Source organism: Xenopus laevis, chromosome 5S, assembly GCF_017654675.1.
Source record: "Xenopus laevis strain J_2021 chromosome 5S, Xenopus_laevis_v10.1, whole genome shotgun sequence".
Classification (NCBI taxonomy): Eukaryota; Metazoa; Chordata; class Amphibia; order Anura; family Pipidae; genus Xenopus; species Xenopus laevis.
This window is the reverse complement of record NC_054380.1, coordinates 6,918,436-6,938,248: the sequence shown is the minus strand read 5'-3', so window position 1 is coordinate 6,938,248 and position 19,813 is coordinate 6,918,436. Positions and strand designations below refer to the sequence as shown.

The 19,813-nt window shown below is 42.5% G+C and overlaps 2 protein-coding genes across 4 annotated transcripts in view; both read right to left on the bottom strand.

The window, feature by feature from the left end:
- xpo5.S (exportin 5 S homeolog) overlaps positions 1-1,398 on the bottom strand; it is a 29,739-nt gene extending 28,341 nt beyond the window's left edge. Inside the window, exon 1 of one of the 2 annotated variants that reach the window (XM_018264878.2) lies at positions 1,038-1,398. In XM_018264878.2, coding sequence (XP_018120367.1) covers positions 1,038-1,277 — 240 coding nt within the window. In that variant the 5' untranslated portion in view covers positions 1,278-1,398. The remainder of the gene's footprint in view (positions 1-1,037) is intronic. The other variant, XM_018264879.2, reaches the window with a different exon arrangement.
- A 1,300-nt stretch (positions 1,399-2,698) lies between these two features.
- Positions 2,699-19,813, bottom strand: part of LOC108717377 (exportin-5-like) — a 41,100-nt gene continuing 23,985 nt past the window's right edge. Inside the window, exons 16-32 of one of the 2 annotated variants that reach the window (XM_041564195.1) lie at positions 19,140-19,226; positions 17,936-18,135; positions 17,676-17,775; positions 17,318-17,499; positions 17,153-17,208; positions 16,519-16,618; positions 15,214-15,350; positions 14,671-14,768; positions 14,189-14,235; positions 12,966-13,060; positions 9,958-10,050; positions 7,068-7,153; positions 5,945-6,052; positions 5,695-5,832; positions 3,919-4,080; positions 3,611-3,755; positions 2,699-3,400 (exon numbers count right to left, since the gene is read on the bottom strand). In XM_041564195.1, the coding sequence (XP_041420129.1) occupies positions 3,384-3,400; positions 3,611-3,755; positions 3,919-4,080; positions 5,695-5,832; positions 5,945-6,052; positions 7,068-7,153; positions 9,958-10,050; positions 12,966-13,060; positions 14,189-14,235; positions 14,671-14,768; positions 15,214-15,350; positions 16,519-16,618; positions 17,153-17,208; positions 17,318-17,499; positions 17,676-17,775; positions 17,936-18,135; positions 19,140-19,226 (1,851 nt within the window). In that variant the 3' untranslated portion in view covers positions 2,699-3,383. The remainder of the gene's footprint in view (positions 3,401-3,610; positions 3,756-3,918; positions 4,081-5,694; positions 5,833-5,944; positions 6,053-7,067; positions 7,154-9,957; positions 10,051-12,965; positions 13,061-14,188; positions 14,236-14,670; positions 14,769-15,213; positions 15,351-16,518; positions 16,619-17,152; positions 17,209-17,317; positions 17,500-17,675; positions 17,776-17,935; positions 18,136-19,139; positions 19,227-19,813) is intronic. The other variant, XM_041564196.1, reaches the window with a different exon arrangement.

Sequence of the window (19,813 nt, the reverse complement as noted above, 5' to 3'; positions counted from 1 at the left end):
TTTTTTTTTCTTTGGCAAAGTCAAATGTAGACTGTATGTTGTCCATGGTTCTGAATAGAGATTTTGGAATTCTGATCAGGGAGTTATGACATATAAAAATGTGGGAAATTTGGAGTAATTGCATTCTGTCCTATATAGTGAGGAAAAGTGCACCAGCAATGAATTAGTGGGTCAATCAGTGGAGCAATACTTAGTGTGATAAAGCCTGTGACCACTGTGCAGAGTTATGGAAATGAGCCGACTCGTGTCAATTGGGTTTGGGAGGAATAAACCAGGAGACATGTTATCGGCAATTGGCAATATGCTGGATTTTTCCCAGTTTATCCGATCTAAACCTGTATATTCAACCATATTTCCCTTATTATCCCAATTTCATATCTAAACCTGTATATTACCCCCCTTTTCTATCTAACCCCTACATGTTCGCTTATTACCCCAATTTACTATCTAACCCTGTATATTACCCCCTTTTCTATCTAACCCTGTATATTACCCCACAATTTAACTTATTACCCCAATTTCACATCTAAACCTGTATATTACCCCACAATTTCACTTATTACCCCAATTTCACATCTAAACCTGTATATTACCCCATATGTTCCCTTATTACACCAATTTACTATCTAACCCTGTATATTACCCCCCCATTTACTATTACGCCCCTATTACCCCCCTTTCTTCTCTAACCCTGTATATTACCCCAAATCTTCCCTTATTGCCCCCCTTTCCCCATCTAACCCTTTACATTAGCCCACATTCTCCCTTATTACCTCAATTTCATATCTAAACCTGTATATTACCCCTTACACCCCTATTACCCTGTTTCTTATCTCATCCTTTATATTACCCCACAATTTCCCTTATTGCCCCCCTTTCCTATCTAACCCTTTATATTAGTTCACATTTTCTCTTATCACCCCAATCTAACCCTGTATATTACCCCACATGTTCCCTTATTTCCCCCTCTGCTGTCTAACCCGTATATAAAGCCATGTATTTGCCTCATTAACTCGAGATCCCCCAGTCCCTGGTACCTTGAGCGCTTCCAGACGATATTCCTGACTGGACTCGGGTTCCATCATGACAGTCACTGCCCGGACCAGCTGCTCACACAGAACTGGCACCTGCTCGTCCATTGCAGGAGACGGTGCTTCCCAGCGCGCACTTCTCTCACCGTGTGGAGCCCCAGTACGATGCAAACTGCGCATGTACCAAGTCTCTGGCAAGGGACACCACGCGCAAGCTCGCTTAATCTCACAGCAGCAACTGCGCATGCTCCATACTACAGTTTACGTGCCCCTCTAGAACGTCATTTCCTACCAGGCGCACGGGATTCCTCTACGGCGGCTGCTAGTGACATCATTGAGAGCGACTGGGCACGCGCGCTGCCTCAGTTTACGGTTGCTCTGACAGACTGTAGAAGCATGTGCAGTGAGTTGAGTTTACTGGTCTTTTAGATGCGCGTCACAGTACGGAAGCTCGGTGGGTCCTAACTCCACCTACTACTTTGTTTCACGAGTCACAATGAGGCGTGTAGCGCGTACAAAGGGCACGAGTATTGATAAGGACCAAGGCCTCACTCTAGGCCACTTTTGTTTGAAGGGGTCGTTCAGCTTTATTCTGATTATTCACCATAAACACTCTTTTTCAATTGCTTTCCATCTTTTGGAAGATCCAGGAGCCTCTGAACTGTTACAATTTGATACATTTAGTTGATCCGTTTCTCAGCAGTATCTGTGGTTTATTAGCAACTCTTGTATCAATTCTAACAGCTGCCTTTAAAGGAGAACCAAACCCTTAATTATAAAAACCCTACCCCCTACCCTACAAAGACCCCCTCCTTGCTCCCCCCAGCCTAGGTGTTACCCCCTGACCCTGTAAATGCCCCTACCTCTTTACTTACCCCTCGGTACAGATTCTGTGCAGCGGAGTTCACGAGCGCAATCTTCTTCTCTTTAGTAAACTTTGGGTCTTCTTCTGGCGCTTCAGCAATTTCTGTTACTTTCGGCACTTGCCGCTCTCTTCCCGAAGATTACCAAAGAGAAGAAGATGGTGCCCGTGAACTCCGCTGCACAGAATCTGTACCGAGGGGTAACTAAAGAGGTAGGGGGATTTACAGGGGGTAACACCTAGGCTGGGGGGGGGAGCAAGAAGGGGGTCTATGTAGGGTAGGGGTTTTATAATTAAAGGTTTGGTTCTCCTTTAATGAACCTCAGGGATTCTGCTCAGCAGGGCAAAAGATAGCAAATGTATCAACTAAATGTATCAATTTAAAACATGTAAAATAGTCGCGACCCCCCCCTCCCACAGATACTTAAACTTCAATATTAACAAAACGGTCACGATAAAAAGTGATTACAAAAAGTCTATTTCTGGTGAACAATCTGAAACTAACTGAACTGAAAAAAAAGTATTTGGCGGTGAACAACCCCTTTAAAGGAATTATTCAGTATAAAAACTAGATAGATAGGCTGAACAAAATATAAAATGTTTCTAATATAGTTAGTTAGCCATAAATGTAATGTATAAAGGCTGGAGTGACTGGAGGTGTAACATAATAGCCAGAACACTACTTCCTGCTTTTCAGCTCTCTTGGTTTCCACTGATTGGCTACCAGGCATTAAAGAAACAGTAACACTAAAATTTTTTATGACAAATCCACTCTACAACTGCTTCAATAACAGCTCTATTGTGCATAAAGTTTATTATATTCAATGCATTGTCCAAAAAAACATATTAAATCTCTGCTTCCGGATGTAGACTGTAGAATGGTGAAAGGGCGACTCTGCAGAACCGAAGGTGCGGCGCTCTGCCTAGACTGTAATTTACTTCTGTGAGTGCTGCGAGTGGAGAAGGAATGTCCGCAGCGGTTATTCCTAAGCTTGCTTTAGCTCGTTCAGTGCTGCGAACGGTAAAGGTAGCACGCAGATCAGCCATAAATCTAACACACAGGACCCAGTAAATTACCGCTGCGGACATTCCTTCTCCACTCGCAGCACTTACCCATGGCTTGACAAAGGGCCTGCGTAGCCCGAAACGTTGCCTCAGGCATTTTAAATAATGTTTTTCACTTTTGCCAATAATACCGGAGTGCTGCTGTTTTCATTTGATTTATGCAGATTTTGCCCTGGCAGGGGGTACAGCTTGCACCCGGGGGTGCAAGGAGCCTGGTCCGCTTTTGGAGCACACTTGAACCAAATTCGGTAACAGTCTTTATGGCACAAAGATGAGTTAGAAGCACTGATACACGGCAAAAAACCTGTTTTTAGGGAGCACAGGAAAGACCAAAACAACTGATGCTTCAATGCAAAAATAACAATTTGCTTTGCCTTTAATATAAAGGAACGTGTGACATGACCCTTTGACCCCGTGGATTAGAGTCACAGGTTGATCCCACCTGGAAGAGAAAGAAGTGGGACAGGGTTTGAGTTCATGTCCATAAAAAAGCATCACAGTGAATTTTATACATCATTAGGTAAATATGTAATATAAAAAAAATATATATATATATAAAAATGGTATTTCAATATCCAAGTCAGTGTTCCAGCTGCAATGTTCCAAAGCATGGGCGTGAAATGAAACTTAATTCACCCAGTTCACAGCTGACCTTTAATCTTTTCAGCGTGTGATGTAGAGGGAGCTCTCACTGCGCATGGCACAAAATCAGGTTCCATCACTGGTCCAGATGTTTTCTTGAACCCAGCGGGCAAGTGTTGTATGTGGACTTTGTGAAACCGCTCAGCCAGTGGATTCTAGAGAATGGTAAAGGATATGGGGAGGGGTGAACAAAGAACAAGAAAGGGGGGGCATTTAATGACATGAAATCATTCATCATTGAACCAAATCATATAGTTTCCCATGTATAACTGTGGTCATTCTGAGGCAGAGCAGCAACTTACTGAATGGAAATCTTACCGCTATGCACCCAGTGAGGAGATTCCTAAATTGCACTCTGAGATTTTTCTTTTTAGTCTTCTGCTTGGGGGACAATATTTTTTCATCAAAGCATGTCAATGCATTTTGCTGGATTTCTGGAACCTGCTCCATCAGCCAATGCAGCTCCGGGTACTTAGGACGCTAGGGGGTTAGAAAAAAAAAAGCATGCTTAGCAGTTAGCACTGCATTGTATTCCACATTTGGGTGACTTGATATGCTTGAGTTGTGCTATGGGGAACTTGTGGGTAATTAACTCTTTTGAAGATCACATTCTTCTGAGAAACCAGGTTGCAGTCACTACATTAATAAGGGTAATTTGCATATCCCCAGGGTGGATGTGTTAAGGCCCCCATACACGAGCCGATAAAAGCTGCCGACAGACTAAGACGGCAGCTTATTGGCCCATGCGTAGAGCCCCCGATGTCTGGCCGTAAGCTGCCGATCAGGCAGGTTAGAAAATCCCATTGGATCGTGGCTGCATCTTTTCGTTGATGTGGTCCCACGATCCGACGGCCTGTTTGGCCACCGTTCTGATCTGATCATGGGCCCTAGGGCCCACGATCAGATCAGCACCATAATTCGCCCACTTCAATGTGGGCATATCGGGGAGAGACCCGCTCGTTTGGCGCCAAACGAGCGGATCTCTAATTCTATGGCAACCTTTAGAGTGCACAAGAGTGCTCCCCTTAGTGTTCACTTAACAAGCACTTGTGCCCCAGGGAATGCTATGCTCAGTTCCAGATTAAAAATCCAGCACAGTGAGTTCAGAACAGCCTGGTCCATACTATGTTCTTCCCAGGGCATTTTTGCAGAACATTTGTGCCAATGCGCCGGCACTTTTTGTTTGTGGCCACCAGGCTCTTCTACCCAAACTTCACTTAGTTGCCCGGCGACAAATCTCTTCTTCGGGGCGACTAATCTCCCTGAACTGCCTTCCCTCTGGCTAGAATATAAATCGCCGGCAGGATGGCACTCCGAAGTCACCTGAAGTTTCCTTGTGAGGCAACTTTGGAAAACAAAGTCATCCGAGTGCCCTGAACTGCCTTCCCACCAGCTAGAATGTAAATCGCTGGCGGGATGGCAGTTCGGGGAGATTAGTCGCCCGGAAGAAGAGGAGATTTGTCGACGGTTGACTAATGTCCTCAAATCTGACCGTGTGTCTCTGCCCTAAGTGGGCCACGCTGCAAGACTCTGCACTCCAAAAAGGTAATGACTCTGCAAAGTGCAAAGGGTGTGTGCCTGCCCTGTACCCCACCTAATTTATGTCAGTAAATAAATTAGCTGACAGCAGGCAAAGATATTAGGGTTACACTAACATCACAATAAGGGTGGGCTGTGGGCAGAGTGTGGATGTGTTTTGCCAGCTTGAACTCACCCAACCCCAATATTTGGGACTTCTTCAAGTCAGCTGCGAACGGTGGAATAAAAAAAAAAAAACACAGGGTCTGCTGCTCTTTTAGTTGGGCAGGTGTTGCACATTTTATAGTGTTTAGATGTCAAGTATTTTCATGTTCCAATGGAGGGGGCAGCACACTAGTAAATGCCCTCCTATTTAAAGTCCATGGGAACTGCTGGCAAGCACTGTGACCTCCCTAGTGTCAGGTGCCAATTACTCAATATTTATGCTCTGGTGCATTTCAGTAATATGTGTCTGACCCTAGGCCAGTCAGGTTCTCCCACTTGGGATCCCACAAGCAAATCAATAAATGTACATTTTGTGCAAACAGCAGATTTCCCTCTAATTCTGAAACTTACCAGGGCTCTGTAGACCTCAAATGCCAAATTAAGCAGAGGAGACAAGCATGACTTAAAATGACCATTAGCTTGTAGCCCACATAGTACACTGGAAAAGTAACAGAGAGCCGCATCAGCCGACAGGGAGATGGTGATCATCTAGGAGGGAGAAAGATCTACCATGAATAAACAGTATATACAAGGTTCCTACATAAAGAGACATGAAAAAGTGGAGCATTACAGTCCAGACCACAGAGGATATGACCGTTACCTGATTGAGCAACGACCAGCACAGCAGATTAGCTGACTTATTACATGTATCTCTGTCCTTCCACATGAGGGAACTGAAGCTCATGATCAGCAGTGCAGTGGAAACCTGCTGAAATGTCAGAAGATAATGTGCACAAGAAGTATCATCCTCCCAGCTTTCCCATTACCCACTGCAACAGCCCTTACACCCAGCTACTTTATTGTTCTCTCTGTAGCATTATCTCCCACACCAGTTTTTTCAAAACGCATCAGTTAATAGCGCTGCTCAAGTAGAATTCTGCACTGAAATCCATTTCTCAAAAGAGCAAACTGTTTTTTTTTTATATTTAATTTTGAAATCTGACATGGGGCTAGACATATTGTCAGTTTCCCAGCTGCCCCGAGTCATGTAACTTGAGCTCTGATAAACATCAGTCACTTTACTGCTGTACTGCAAGTTGGAGTGATATCACCCCCCCCAGCAGCCTAACAACAGAACAATGGGAACGTAACCAGATAACAGCTCCCTAACACAAGATAACAGCTGCCTGGTAGATCTAAGAACAGCACTCAATAGTAAAATCCAGGTCGCACTGTGACACATTCAGTTACATTGAGTAGAATAAACAACAGCCTGCCAGAAAGCAGTTCCATCCTAAAGTGCTGGCTCTTTCTGAAAGCACATGACCAGGCAAAATGACCTGAGATGCACCTACACACCAATATTACAACTAAATACACTTGCTGGTTCAGGAATTAAATTTTATATTGTAGAGTGAATTATTTGCAGTGTAAACAGTGTCATTTAGAATTAAAAACGACATCATAAAAATAAAGACAGACTCCCTTTAAGGTGGCCACACATGCATATGAAGGCACCCAAACATCACCCACTGAATTGTCAGATAGAATTCTATTGTTTCTACCTGCTTACCTGACCTTCAGCTCTACATGTGTGTATTGAAACAAACTATCTTTCCAGGAAAGATCGTATTTGTTATATCTATGGCCACCTTTACTGTCTTGACTCAGGGAGAACAGCGCTATAAATTCTCCCACCAACCACTGTTACCATAATCCATCAAATTCATAACCTCCCACTTTTCCCCCATGACTACTTATTTCCCATATCTAGACACTCTCACCTCGTTCTTAACCAGGAACTCCCCCAGGCTTGTGAGTTTAATTAGAGGTTGATATACCTTATCCATTTGTGTTGCAATTTCTTTGTCTGTAAAGCAAAGAAATATGGCTGATAAGGCATTAGATAAGGGATAAAAAAAGGAAAGGTGCACCTAGCCACAAACCTTGGCAAATGCATGTCATAAGAAAGAATGATGAACAGGGCCACCATTATGGGGCCACAGAGGGGACAGTAGTCCCGGGCCCAGACATGCTGTTCTTCCTGGATTAGCCATATGCCTCTCGGCTGGACAACGGTGAAGCAGCCAAACAAAGCTGCTGAAGAAGCCGAGAACTTTTATGGAGGGGCCCTGACCACCATATACATGGTGTATGTACAGGTAAAATTTCTGAATAGAGTATACCTTACACCGTATAGGCTTGCAGAGTTATACCCAATGACCTCAGACCAATGTGTAAAGTGTAACCAAGAAGTACTTACATGTGTTTTGGGACCGCCCACTTATTCAACGGTTTTGGGGTAAAGTTCTGCATCATATCTCATTAACCCTGAATATCACATGTATTAAAACCCCGTTGGTATGCCGTTTGGGAGTGGTGGATAACTTGGGACTTCAGTCCATTGTTAAACCCTGCTATCTTCAGCTCCTATACTATGAAAAAAAGTTCATCCTTCTACACTGGAAATCCGTTGATCCTCCAACTCTTACCTCCTGGAGGGCACTGGTTAAAGGGATACTGTCATCGGAAAACATGTTTTTTTCAAAATGTATCAGTTAATAGTGCTACTCCAGCAGAATTCTGCACTGAAATCCATTTCTCAAAAGAGCAAACAGTTTTTTTATATTCAATTTTGAAATCTGACATGCTAGTCATATTGTCAATTTCCCAGCTGCCCCTGGTCATGTGACTCGTGCCTGCACTTTAGGAGAGAAATGCTTTCTGGCAGGCTGCTGTTTTTCATTTTCAATGTAACTGAATGTGTCTCAGTGGGACATGGGTCTTTACTATTGAGTGTTGTTCTTAGATCTACCAGGCAGCTGTTATCTTGTGTTAAGGTGGCCATACACGGATAGATCCACTCGTTTGGCGATGTCGCCAAACGAGCGGATCTCCCTCCGATATGCCCACCTTGAGGTGGGCAATATCGGACTGATCCGATCGTGGGCCCTAGGGCCCAACGATCGGATCCTTCATGTTCGCAAACGGGCGGTCGGATCGCGGGACCGCATCAACGAACAGATGCGGCCGCGATCCGACGGGATTTTTAACCCCATCCGATCGAGATCTGGCCGACTTTCGGCCAGATCTCGATCGGGGAAGCCCGTCGGGGGCCCCCATACACGGGCCAATAAGCTGCCGACTCGGTCTGTCGGCAGCTTTTATCGGCCCGTGTATGGCCACCTTTAGGGAGCTGCTTTCTGGTTACCTTCCCATTGTTCTTTTGTTTGGCTGCGGGGGGGGGGGGGGGAAGGAGGGGGTGATATCACTCCAACTTGCAGTACAGCAGTAAAGAGTGATTAAAGTTTATCAGAGCACAAGTCACATGACTTGGGGCAGTTGGGAAATTGACAATATGTCTAGCCCCATGTCAGATTTCAAAATCAGATATAAAAAATCTGTTTGCTCTTTTGAGAAATGGATTTCAGTGCAGAGTTCTGCTGGAGCAGCACTATTAACTGATTCATTTTGAAAAAACATTTTTTTTCCCATGACAGTATCCCTTTAACAACACTCTCCCTTTTCAAAAGCTGACCTATATAGCACGTGGATGCCCAAAAAAGTGAGGCAATCTGGGGCCCGTGGCTGGAAATGGAAGACACCACTAGGACTGTAAAGTATAATGCAGATGATTATGTGAATCACAGGCAATTTTTAACCTTCCTTTAAGGCTAAGGCCACACTAGGCGATAGCGCCGCGATTTGACTCGCGGCGACTTTTCGCCGCGACTTTTAAGCCGCAATCGCTGGGGAAACTTTTGCGCTGGCGTCTATGGGGAATCGCGAAAAATCGCCAGCGTAAAAACACACGCGGCGATCTTTTTTCTATTGTCGCTCGAAATCGTCTCGCTAGGCGATTTCGAGCGACAATAGAAAAAAGATCGCCGCGTGTGTTTTTACGCTGGCGATTCCCCATAGACGCCAGCGCAAAAGTTTCCCCAGCGATTGCGGCTTAAAAGTCGCGGCGAAAAGTCGCCGCATGTCAAATCTCGGCGCTATCGCCTAGTGTGGCCTTAGCCTAAGTTTTCCTTCCCTTGTGTTTTTCTTTCCTTTCTGTTTTTGTTAAAATAAAATGTAAAAATGAAAACTTGAAAAAAAAGTAGGTAACTGCTTAAAGTCTGTCTTGACGTGATGACAGGCATGTTAATACATGTGTTCCTGTACATGGGAAACATGGGGTTGCAGTCACTCCTTAATCCTGTTAAGACACTTTGATGCCTGGATATCATACGCAACTGTTTATAGGATCGCATACTCAATGGTGGTGGCAAAATTTCCTGAATTTTTGGGCCATTCTTTTGATCAATTTGGTTGCCAATACTCTCATACAATTGGCATTGCAATTATCGGGCCATTTATTATTTAAATTGATGTATTTATGAAATGTTTTTCTAATTAAATGATTTATTAAGCTCATGCACGTAAGCAATAAGTCTTTTTTGATCAAGGGGGGTACAATTTTTACTTATTACATTTTGAGTTTATCTTGGGTTGTGGATGGACTCCCCAGCTATATAATATAGCCGAGGGAAATTCTATGAACTCATTTCTCTCCTTTTTTCCTCTTTTGGGCTGTTTTTTTGGTATATAAATGCACTGCAGGATAAGAGCATCAAAGGCACTAACGTTTTAAACTTTTATTGGTCCCTTTCACCCAGAATGACTCCTTACCTTCTTCATCTGTTCCTGCCTGTTCAACACTGGGCATAACTGTAGCATCGGCATCACTGTGATATGTTTTGTGTGTGACGAAACAACATACATCTGGAGCAGAGAAGGTAAAACACATGAAGGTAAAAGACTATGAATTCATTTGTAAATCTTTTTCTCTCATTCTCCCTATAGCTAAGTCAACAGATTTGGGAGTGGTCCCTAAAAAACGTTACTGTAGGGATTAATATATACTTTCCGGCAGTCAAATATAAGAATATTGGTTTTCCATAACAATTTTAAGGAAAGTGTCATTTGACCAGGTCATGGCACCGTGAAGAGAACTTTTAGATCTCCAGATTTTTTTGTTGTAAGTATTAAAGAGTATGTGACACATAACTACTAATGACAATATTAATAATATATATTTTACAAATTACTCATGGCTCTTGTGTATTGTAAGTTTAAACGAACAGTAACGCCAAAAAGTTGAAATGTTTTAAAATAAAGGAAATATAATGTACTGTTATGCTGCACTGGTAAAACTGCAGTGTTTGCTTCAGAAGCACTACAATAGTTGTTATAAACAAGCTCCTGTGCAGCCACGGGGGCACCGATTCAATCTGAAATGAAGGAGAAAATGCCCAGGATAAATAGCACATAAGCTCTGTAGTATAGAATTGGATTCTTTAGAACTTATCGGTTATCTACTGTGTATCTTGTGCTTGAATGGCTGCCCCCATGGCTACACAGCAGCTTGTTTATATAAACTATAGTAGTACTTATCTGTTATCTACTGTGTATCCTGTGCTTAAATGGCTGCCCCCATGGCTACACAGCAGCTTGTCTATATAAACTATAGTAGTACTTATCAGTTATCTACTGTGTATCCTGTGCTTGAATGGCTGCCCCCATGGCTACACAGCAGCTTGTTTATATAAACTATAGTAGTACTTATCTGTTATCTACTGTGTATCCTGTGCTTAAATGGCTGCCCCCATGGCTACACAGCAGCTTGTCTATATAAACTATAGTAGTACTTATCAGTTATCTACTGTGTATCCTGTGCTTGAATGGCTGCCCCCATGGCTACACAGCAGCTTGTTTATATAAACTATAGTAGTACTTATCTGTTATCTACTGTGTATCCTGTGCTTGAATGGCTGCCCCCATGGCTACACAGAAGCTTGTTTATATAAACTATAGTAGTGTTTCAACAGCAAACACACCAGTTTTACCCGTGCAGGGCAACAGTACATTATATTTTCATTCCTTAAAAACATTTTATATTTGATGTTACTGTTCCTTTAAGTTCCAATTTCTGAAAAATATTTTACCAACAGAAGCTGCAGTGACCTTCTCTTAGGTTGTCTCACATTCACCCATTTGCACTAACTTTGTAGTGCCCAAATGTACTCTGATCCGCTGGATCTGCATCCCTGGAACCCTACAAGAGATACTATTTACCTCCATCAACGACTGCACTCACACCTTTCTTAAGTCAGAGGGCCATTCTCAGTTTCACCCCTCACTCTCATATTTGCAAGTAAAGATGTATGTGTGTGTGTGAGGGGGGTAGTTTTTAATGCTTCAGAGCAGATGTAATAATGAATAAAAACAATTTCCAAGTTAATGATAAAACCTCAGAATGGGTGGCCCTCTAAGGGACCTAGTCCTCTTATCCTCAGTGCAGTACCAAACAAGGTGGAGGGGAAGAAATACATTATATAGTGATTAAAGTACCCCCTATTGTAAAATATAAGGATATTATAAGTCACTGAGGAGTTCTATGACCATTTATATTATAACTAGATAGGCAAATTTATTTGCCAGGCGCAAAATCGCGGCGAATTCCCGCGATTCGTCGCCAGCGAATAAATTCTCGAAACCGCCAGTGAAAATTTGCCAGCTAAAATTCGCGCCGGCATCCAAAAAACATACGCCGGTGGAAAAAACTTTGCGGTTTCGAGAGTTTTTCGCCGTTTCGCGATGTTTCCCAGGACATTCGCAAATTTTTCGCCGAAGCAAAGCAAATTTGCCCATCACAAATTATAACCGTTTATAACTTATGACATCACTAGTCACCATTTATAAGGATATCATTTACAAGATATTCATGACTTTTGTGTATTATAAAGAGGTACCCTACTCCCTAGTGAAAGGAACACAACCCTGCACATGTTTTCCAGGGGGATGTGTGGGGGATAAAAAAAAAAAGAAATGGACTGAGGCACAAGGCCATTTGTTAAAGGGGAAATATGTGGCAACGCATTATACTCCAACTATTGAAGGAATGTGCTTAGAAAAGTTGTGTTTTGCGTTGATTCATAGAGAACTACCCTCCTAGTCCTTCCAATTCCCGTTGCCTCTATTCGCAGCAACTAGGTGGACCTGATAGGGAACTGAAGCCTGTTCTTGCTTGTATGTATGTATGTATGTATGTATGTAGGTAGAGCATCTGGCAGGGACAGTTAGGACACACCCACCCCTCATTTCAAACACTGGTGGGACCATAGCAAATCTATGGGGAGCTCCAATAAAGGGGCCATTCTTAAAAGATAATGGTAATTTTTAGCCCCGAGTGAAAGCGGATAAATACATTATTCATTACAAGATTAGAGAGATTTTCAATTATTGTAACCTTTAATAAAAAGAAAATGAGAGTGCAGTGGTGTAATTACTATACAGCAGCTGGGGGTAGACAGCCCTCGTTCTCCCTAGCCTCTTCTACTCTTTTAACTTGACCACCTACTGCACTTGGGTGGGCATTTGGCCAGAGTAGGCCATGACTCAGGATGGTGCGCATTGCCCTCTTCATGTTATGCCATCTGGGGAGTAAATGATAGAATGGAAAGCTAAAGACAATGTGCAAAACCTGGGGCAAGTTGCTCAAGATGATACAAGCATGTCAGAGAGAGTAGGAAATAAGGGAATGTTCCCGCATCCCCAAGTTTCAAAATAAAGTAAGTTTCAGACGCCCCACATGGACAGACTGAGAATAATCCCTACTGGCTGGATATGAGACTCACAGATCAACTGCACTGCTGTCCGGGTCAGCAGCCTCACCATGTGATCAGCAAGATCATCTTGAGACTCACTGTCTTCCTCTGTTAAATTATTGTCACTGCATCAGGAATTTAAAATATACATTAATGATTGTTACTGTATGAATCGTTTAGTTTATTCAGTGAAGTAAGATAAGCACATTTGCACACACGTGTGTCTGCACTCAATCACTGCTTTCTGTTCAAGGTGCAAGGTCAAAAATATGTGCAGTTTTAGAGGTAAGACCAGTACTCTAGACAAAAAAAAAATAATTTACATAGGACAAAAATGGTATGTGAAACTTTTTTTTTTTTACTCATCTAGTGTGTTGGTTTTACCTGCAAATCTCACACTCTCTCTCTATACTCCCATTCTTTCTCACTCGATGCTCCCGATAATCCCATTCTCTCTCTCTCGCTCGATACTCCCATTCTCTCTCTCGATACTCCCACTCTCTCTCTCGATACTCCCACTCTCTCCCTCTCGATACTCCCACTCTCTCTCTCTCTCGATACTCCCACACACTCTGTCGCTCGATACTCCCATTCTCTCTCTCGATACTCCCATTCTTTCTCTCTTCCGATACTCCCATCCTCTCTCTCTCGATACTCCCATTCTCTCTCTCTCTCTCTCTCGATACTTCCATTCCCTCTCTCGATACTCCCATCCTCTCTCTCTCTCTCTCGATTCTCCCATCCTCTCTCTCTCTCAATACTCCCATCCTCTCTCTCTCTCTCGTTACTCCCATTCTCTCTCTCAATACTCCCATTCTCTCTCTCGCTCGATACTCCCATTCTCTCTCTCAATACTCCCATTCTCTCTCTCTCGATACTCCCACTCCCACTCTCGAAACTCCCATTCTCTCTCTCGATACTCCCATTCTCTCCCATTCTCTCTCTCTCGATACTCCCATTCTTTCTCTCTTCCGATACTCCCATTCTCTCTCTCGATACTCCCATTCTCTCTCTCGATACTCCCATTCTCTCTCTCTCTCTCTCTCTCGATACTCCCATTCTCTCTCTCTCTCTCTCTCGATACTCCCATTCTCTATCTCTCAATACTGCTATTCAGAGCACAAGACACACTATACCCCAGTCATCAATACATAAATAGATTTGTCTTGGTAGAGACTGACCAGAATAACGGACTCTCCCTGGCCTAACAGAAAACCATGTTATTGCACAGGGATGTTCTCCAATATCCTTACCTCGATGAAGTTCTCTGGTTGATACACAGCCATTTTTGGGACAGCCTCTGCAAGAGATGACAGATACATCAGAAGCCTGAAGATGATCTCAGTTAATATGGTTTCCACTTGCACAAGCACAGTGTTCAATGCAGAGTGTGGCGCTGTAAGAACGAGTGAGACCCAAAACTCTATGAATAAGTGGAAACTATAAATTGTGGAACTCTCCCTAGGCCAACATGGCAGCCAATACTAGAGAAAATTCAGATTTTGATTTATAGCACGGGTGGTCCCCTGTGCATTACATTGAAGGCTCCCAGTACAATTTAATAGGTTGATTTCTTCCAGTTTCTAAAGCAACTGCCCCTTATTATAATCATAGCTACATAATGGGATAGGCCAGACAGGCTGTCAGAAAATGACCAGATGGATCTATAAATCATTAGTAGTTACTTTGCCTGTGGAGCTCAGGTACCGACACTGTAAATCATGGTGTGTCCTACCTGGTACAGACACATTAGGAGAGGTCCCAGGATTGGGCAGACCAGGCTTTGATACTTCTCTGGAGGGCAATAATAAACAAGTGGCATCACCAAGTCATGTACACAACTGATTAAGAAAAAAAAGTAGAGAAATTGGTACAGACCCTTTTCCTCGAACGCCTGGCCCCTAATATTATAATTTACCTACTTTTGAGAACCCTTAGGAGTTCGAAGTTTACTCTCAGCTCCGTCTGTATAAGCCTCCAAGTCAGCAATCTGCACTCTCCTGTTGAAAGTATAACCCCCCACATTGTGTGTCTTCTGCAATCATTATAAACCTTCCAGCGCGCAGTCATTATAAAACTCTCAGTCCACAGTGTATGCCTCCTGCAGTCATCATAAACCTTCCAGCACACAGTGTATACCCTCCTGCAGTCAATATCAACCTCTCAGCCAACAGTGTATGCCCTCCTGCAGTCATTATAAACCTCCCAGCACACAGTGTTTGCCCCCCCCTCCAGTGTGTATAACTGTCACTGCCTGCCTTAAAGTGCAAAAGGATATCAACTATTTGTCGAAGACTGAGGTCAGACACATAGTCAAGGTTGGTTAAGGCAGAGTTGAGCAGACGAGGCGCCAGGTTAGGAATGGAGTAGAATTCATGTTGCAAGAAGGGGCCGTACTTTCCCAGCATCTGACAACTGAAAAGAGCCACAGGTGAGAGAGGCTAGAAGTTAAAAATCATCTTCCAGAGAAAATGCAGAAAATAACAAACTGAAGGATTGGGACTGCAAAAAAAATAACAAGAGACCACAAGTAGCAAAGTGCTATTAACCCAGGAGGGTAAGACACAACCTGGGGGAAGGTTGAAGTAAAAAGCAAAGTGGGGTTAGTATTACAACTGGAATTGGGGAGGGTAAGTGATGATACTTCTCCAATATACTTTAATTAAAAAATATGTACTGTTTTTATAAGAAACCTGACTGTATGCAGTGAAATTCTCCCTTCATTTACTGTGGATAGGAATTGTCAGACGGTCCCTAACTGCTCTGCAGGGAAACAATCATACTTATGAACAGCAGGGGGAGCCCCCACCTTACTTCCCAGCCATGCAGAACTCAAGCAGCTTTGTTTATGACGATCCCTAAGCAGCCCAGACCACACTGAGCATGTGCAGAGTCTTGGTCTTGCAAATATGTATAACAAAGTTACAAGATGGTGACCCCCTGCAGCCAACTTTGAAAGCATAAATTATTTGTTTGATTAGGCTTGTGGTCCAGTAAGTTCATGTTTATATTTAGTATACAAAATACAGCATTTCTAGCCTTATTCTATTTTAGACTTTACATGCCCTTTAACTTATTATTCTATTGGACTGAATACTGTTTTGAAACAACTCCGGTAGGAGATTGCTTTCAACTCATAATTCTGATCTGTATACTATAGGCAACATTTGTTGGTATGGCATTTAAAATGATTTGTATCACAAAAAAAGGCGTTATATTAAGTTGCAATTAAGGAGTAGACCACAAGATGGCAGTACTGTTTTGTTCTTTTTGCTTATGAACCTGGCCGCACCATTGAGCGGGTAACACTTATCGGTGAGGTGGGCGTTATAATGGTTTGCTTGCTGTGCCATTGTATTGTATGCACCTGATGAAGCTGATGGGCCAAAACACGTAGTGCACGACTTTTCTGCAATAAAGACATGATGATAATATAAAGATACAGTGTGCTCTCCGGGTACTACTTTATGTTTACTTTGAATTCTTTGCACTCTTACACGGGGACTGCAGCCTGTTGAGAAGCACGAGAACACAGACTCATACGATAAGGACAAACTAGCATCTAAGTGATGATAGTACTCACCAGGCTTGATACAGCGAGTTCAAAAAGTCCTCTGGCTTCTTCAGCATGGTCACTTGTTGCACAGACATGTCACACTCATCCATGATAGGTTGACTGCAATCTAATAGGGGACAAGTCATAAGGACTGGGCAGGGTCACACATTCACACAGCTGGGGTAAGTTCATACATGACGGCCATGTGCAACGTACTTAAAGAGGTGGTTCACCTTTAAATTAACTCATAGTATGATGTAGAGAATGCTATTCTGAGACAATTTGCTATTTGTCTTTTTTTTTTATTTTTAGCAGTTGTCTTTTTTAATTTTAAAAACCTGAATAAGAGATTGGAATATAAATAGGAGAGGGCCCAGACAGAAAAATAAGTAATAAATAGTAACAACAATACATTTTTTGAACCCCCCCCCCATTTGAATACTGGAAAGAGTCAGAATAGGCAATTCATTTAAAAAAAAAGTATAAAAATAAAAAAATGAAGACAAAAAGTTGCCACAAATTGTCCTTCCTGTAACATGCTAAAAGTTAGATTAAAGGTGACTAAACCCCTTTAAGAGCTGTATGCACAGAGCCAGGAAAACATGGCTCTTAAATCCCATGATGCTTTTGTTTTCCAACTCAAGTTTACATATGGACTTACCCAATATTTCACTCATTTTAGTCACAAATTCTGGAAGATACAGGCTGTTCATTGTCCTAGAGAACGAAAATACTGGTATAAAGGGGCAGAACACATACCTACAGGTTTGGAGCCAAAGGAACAAAACAATGAGCAGTCCAGGTAAGCTCAGACACACACACATACCTGATTAGAGCCAGCAGACTGTCTAGGACTTTCAGTAGTTCCCCTCTGCAGGGGTTAAGAAACATTACAGCACCGTTTGGGGAACAGTCTTTAACGAATCCCCCAGCTCTGGCTTCTTTCAATTTAATTGGCCACCGTGACTGCTTCATCACAGCCAAAAAGGCATTTATGCAGTAAAAGAGCTGTGGAAGGGACAAGAAGATGGATCATGGGAAGCAGCAGGTGACAATTACAGACAATAAGAAACATTACTCTGACAAACACAATCATGGAATAAGCGACTACTGGCTTCTAATGACACATAAAAGCATAATATTAGCTAAGAAATACTGTAAGTCACAATGCTTCTCAGATTTACCTTGGAGTGATGGCTGTGATCATAATATTCTTCTTTATTTTGACTACCTGGCTTATTGGCCGTCAGAAAGGAAATTAACTCACTGGGGCCAGAAAACAATCTGCATTAAATAAGGTAACAACAAAAAATCAATTCACATTGACCCCTGAAAGACAAGACTGACATGAGTAAATTGCAGTGACATGTTTATGGGTCAAGGAGGGACTAACCCATAAACATGTCACTGCCACCAAGAAGAAAACATGGCGGCCAGTACAAACCTCTGCATTTCCTCTGAGAGCAATAAGGAAACTGCCGGCCTGAGCAATTCCTCCAGGATGAATCTCTGTCTTTTGTAGTTTTTTAAGTGGTTGCCGGCCAGAACAAGAACCTCCATCAAGGCAAATCTCTCAGTAGGGTTTAGAAGCTGCTTCCGCCCCAGTAGGGCTTTGATGCGGGCATGCAAAATCTCAAAGCGAGGCTGAAAGTATGGCAGAAAAGTTATCAGTTGTGGAGAATACACAACTGCATAAAGGAAACGTAAACCCTGAAAACAAGTCAATGTCAAATTGCTCAGAGCGCTCATCTAAGAACACTTGCAATTTACATTATTTATTTTTTTTGTTTTTAAGATATTAGACATTTTAGACAATTAAAAAATGCTATTAAATTTTGCAACAGCACGGTGCAAAGAAAAATCACAGCACAGCTAAAAGGAGACATGTAGGAAGGATAAATGAAAAAACCCTAATTTTGTAGGCAAGTATGAGTAATATATGGTGTTGCTTTTACATGATGCTAAAAATTAATATTATCTTTGAAAATAGCCCCTTCATTGGAGCTCCCTATAGATGTTCTCTGGTCCCTGTCTGTGTTTCAAATGAGGGGTGGGCGTGTCCTAACGGTCTCAGCCAGAAGCACAGTAGGAGGGGGACAGCCAATCACAGCCCTGCAGTCACACAAGCACAGACAGGCTTCAGTTCCCTATCAGGTCCTGCTAGCTACTGATTGGTTCCTGTCCTACAGTGCAGTGAGCTGAGAGCCGCCGGCTCCCTCTTACAGCCTGGGAATTCAGGGAGCAGGAAGTGGACGAGAAGGGAGGGATTATTAGGGGTTTTGCAGAAATATTCAATAAATCAACCTGAAAACACTACTTTTTTGAGCACAATTCTTCTGTATCTAAATGAGTACAATGCACTGGTACATTCTTATGTTTTACACAAAATGTCTCCTTTAATGTTTTTTCCTGACTGTAAACGATCAGCCAAAATCACCTGAAGGTGACACTTACAAATGTATTATATTACCAGATTTTAATGGTCTAGAATGTCTAACACCTTGAAATGAAAAACTTGACATGAGCTTACATATTCTATAAAAGGAAATATCTCCTATTAATGGAAGAAGTGTTATAAAATCAATGGGGCCATGTTGTTTATAAACGGCTGCACAGACAGTGGTATTAGGAAACAGTCCATCACTTACCCTGACTAAGTCTGGGTATCTAATACAGAGAGTTTTGAGGATGGTGCTGGCACGGCTGTGTATTTTTTCTGAAACAGTTCTGGGCACCTGCAAGTAGAAACAATCTAGTAAATGAAGGAAAAGCTTTTTTATTTTGTTTTTGTGTTCTCCATAAAATACATTTCTCTTTGGATGACACAGGCTCCTATTGGCAGGTCTGGACTGGAATTCAAAATAGCCCCTGGCATTTCAAGTACACAAAAAGCCCAAACAGCTCCTCACCAGCCCACTATGGCTTCTTACAGCAGCCCCTTTGGCATTTGCCACAATCCACAGATTGCCAGTCTGGCCTTCTTATTGGGCACAGTGCCCCCTTTATACTTCTATGAAAAGAAACAAAGTATCAAACATATATTTTACATTTTAAATGTTTTCTATATATTTAAAATACAAAGAAAATGCTATTCACTGTTGGGAGCACCCACTAACAGTGAGTATAGTTGCTAACCTTGGTCCCTGGGTTGGCACTCCTTTTTTTCAGTTATGCTGCCACCATATAGTGTCACCCAAGTAGCCCATATGGCTGTAGTTATGCAGTATCCTTGCCAACTGGCACATGCCCAGTATATATTTGGCTAGCGCAAGGAATCCTTTGGAAACACAAGGCATAAGTAGAAAACTACTCTGGCTGGTAC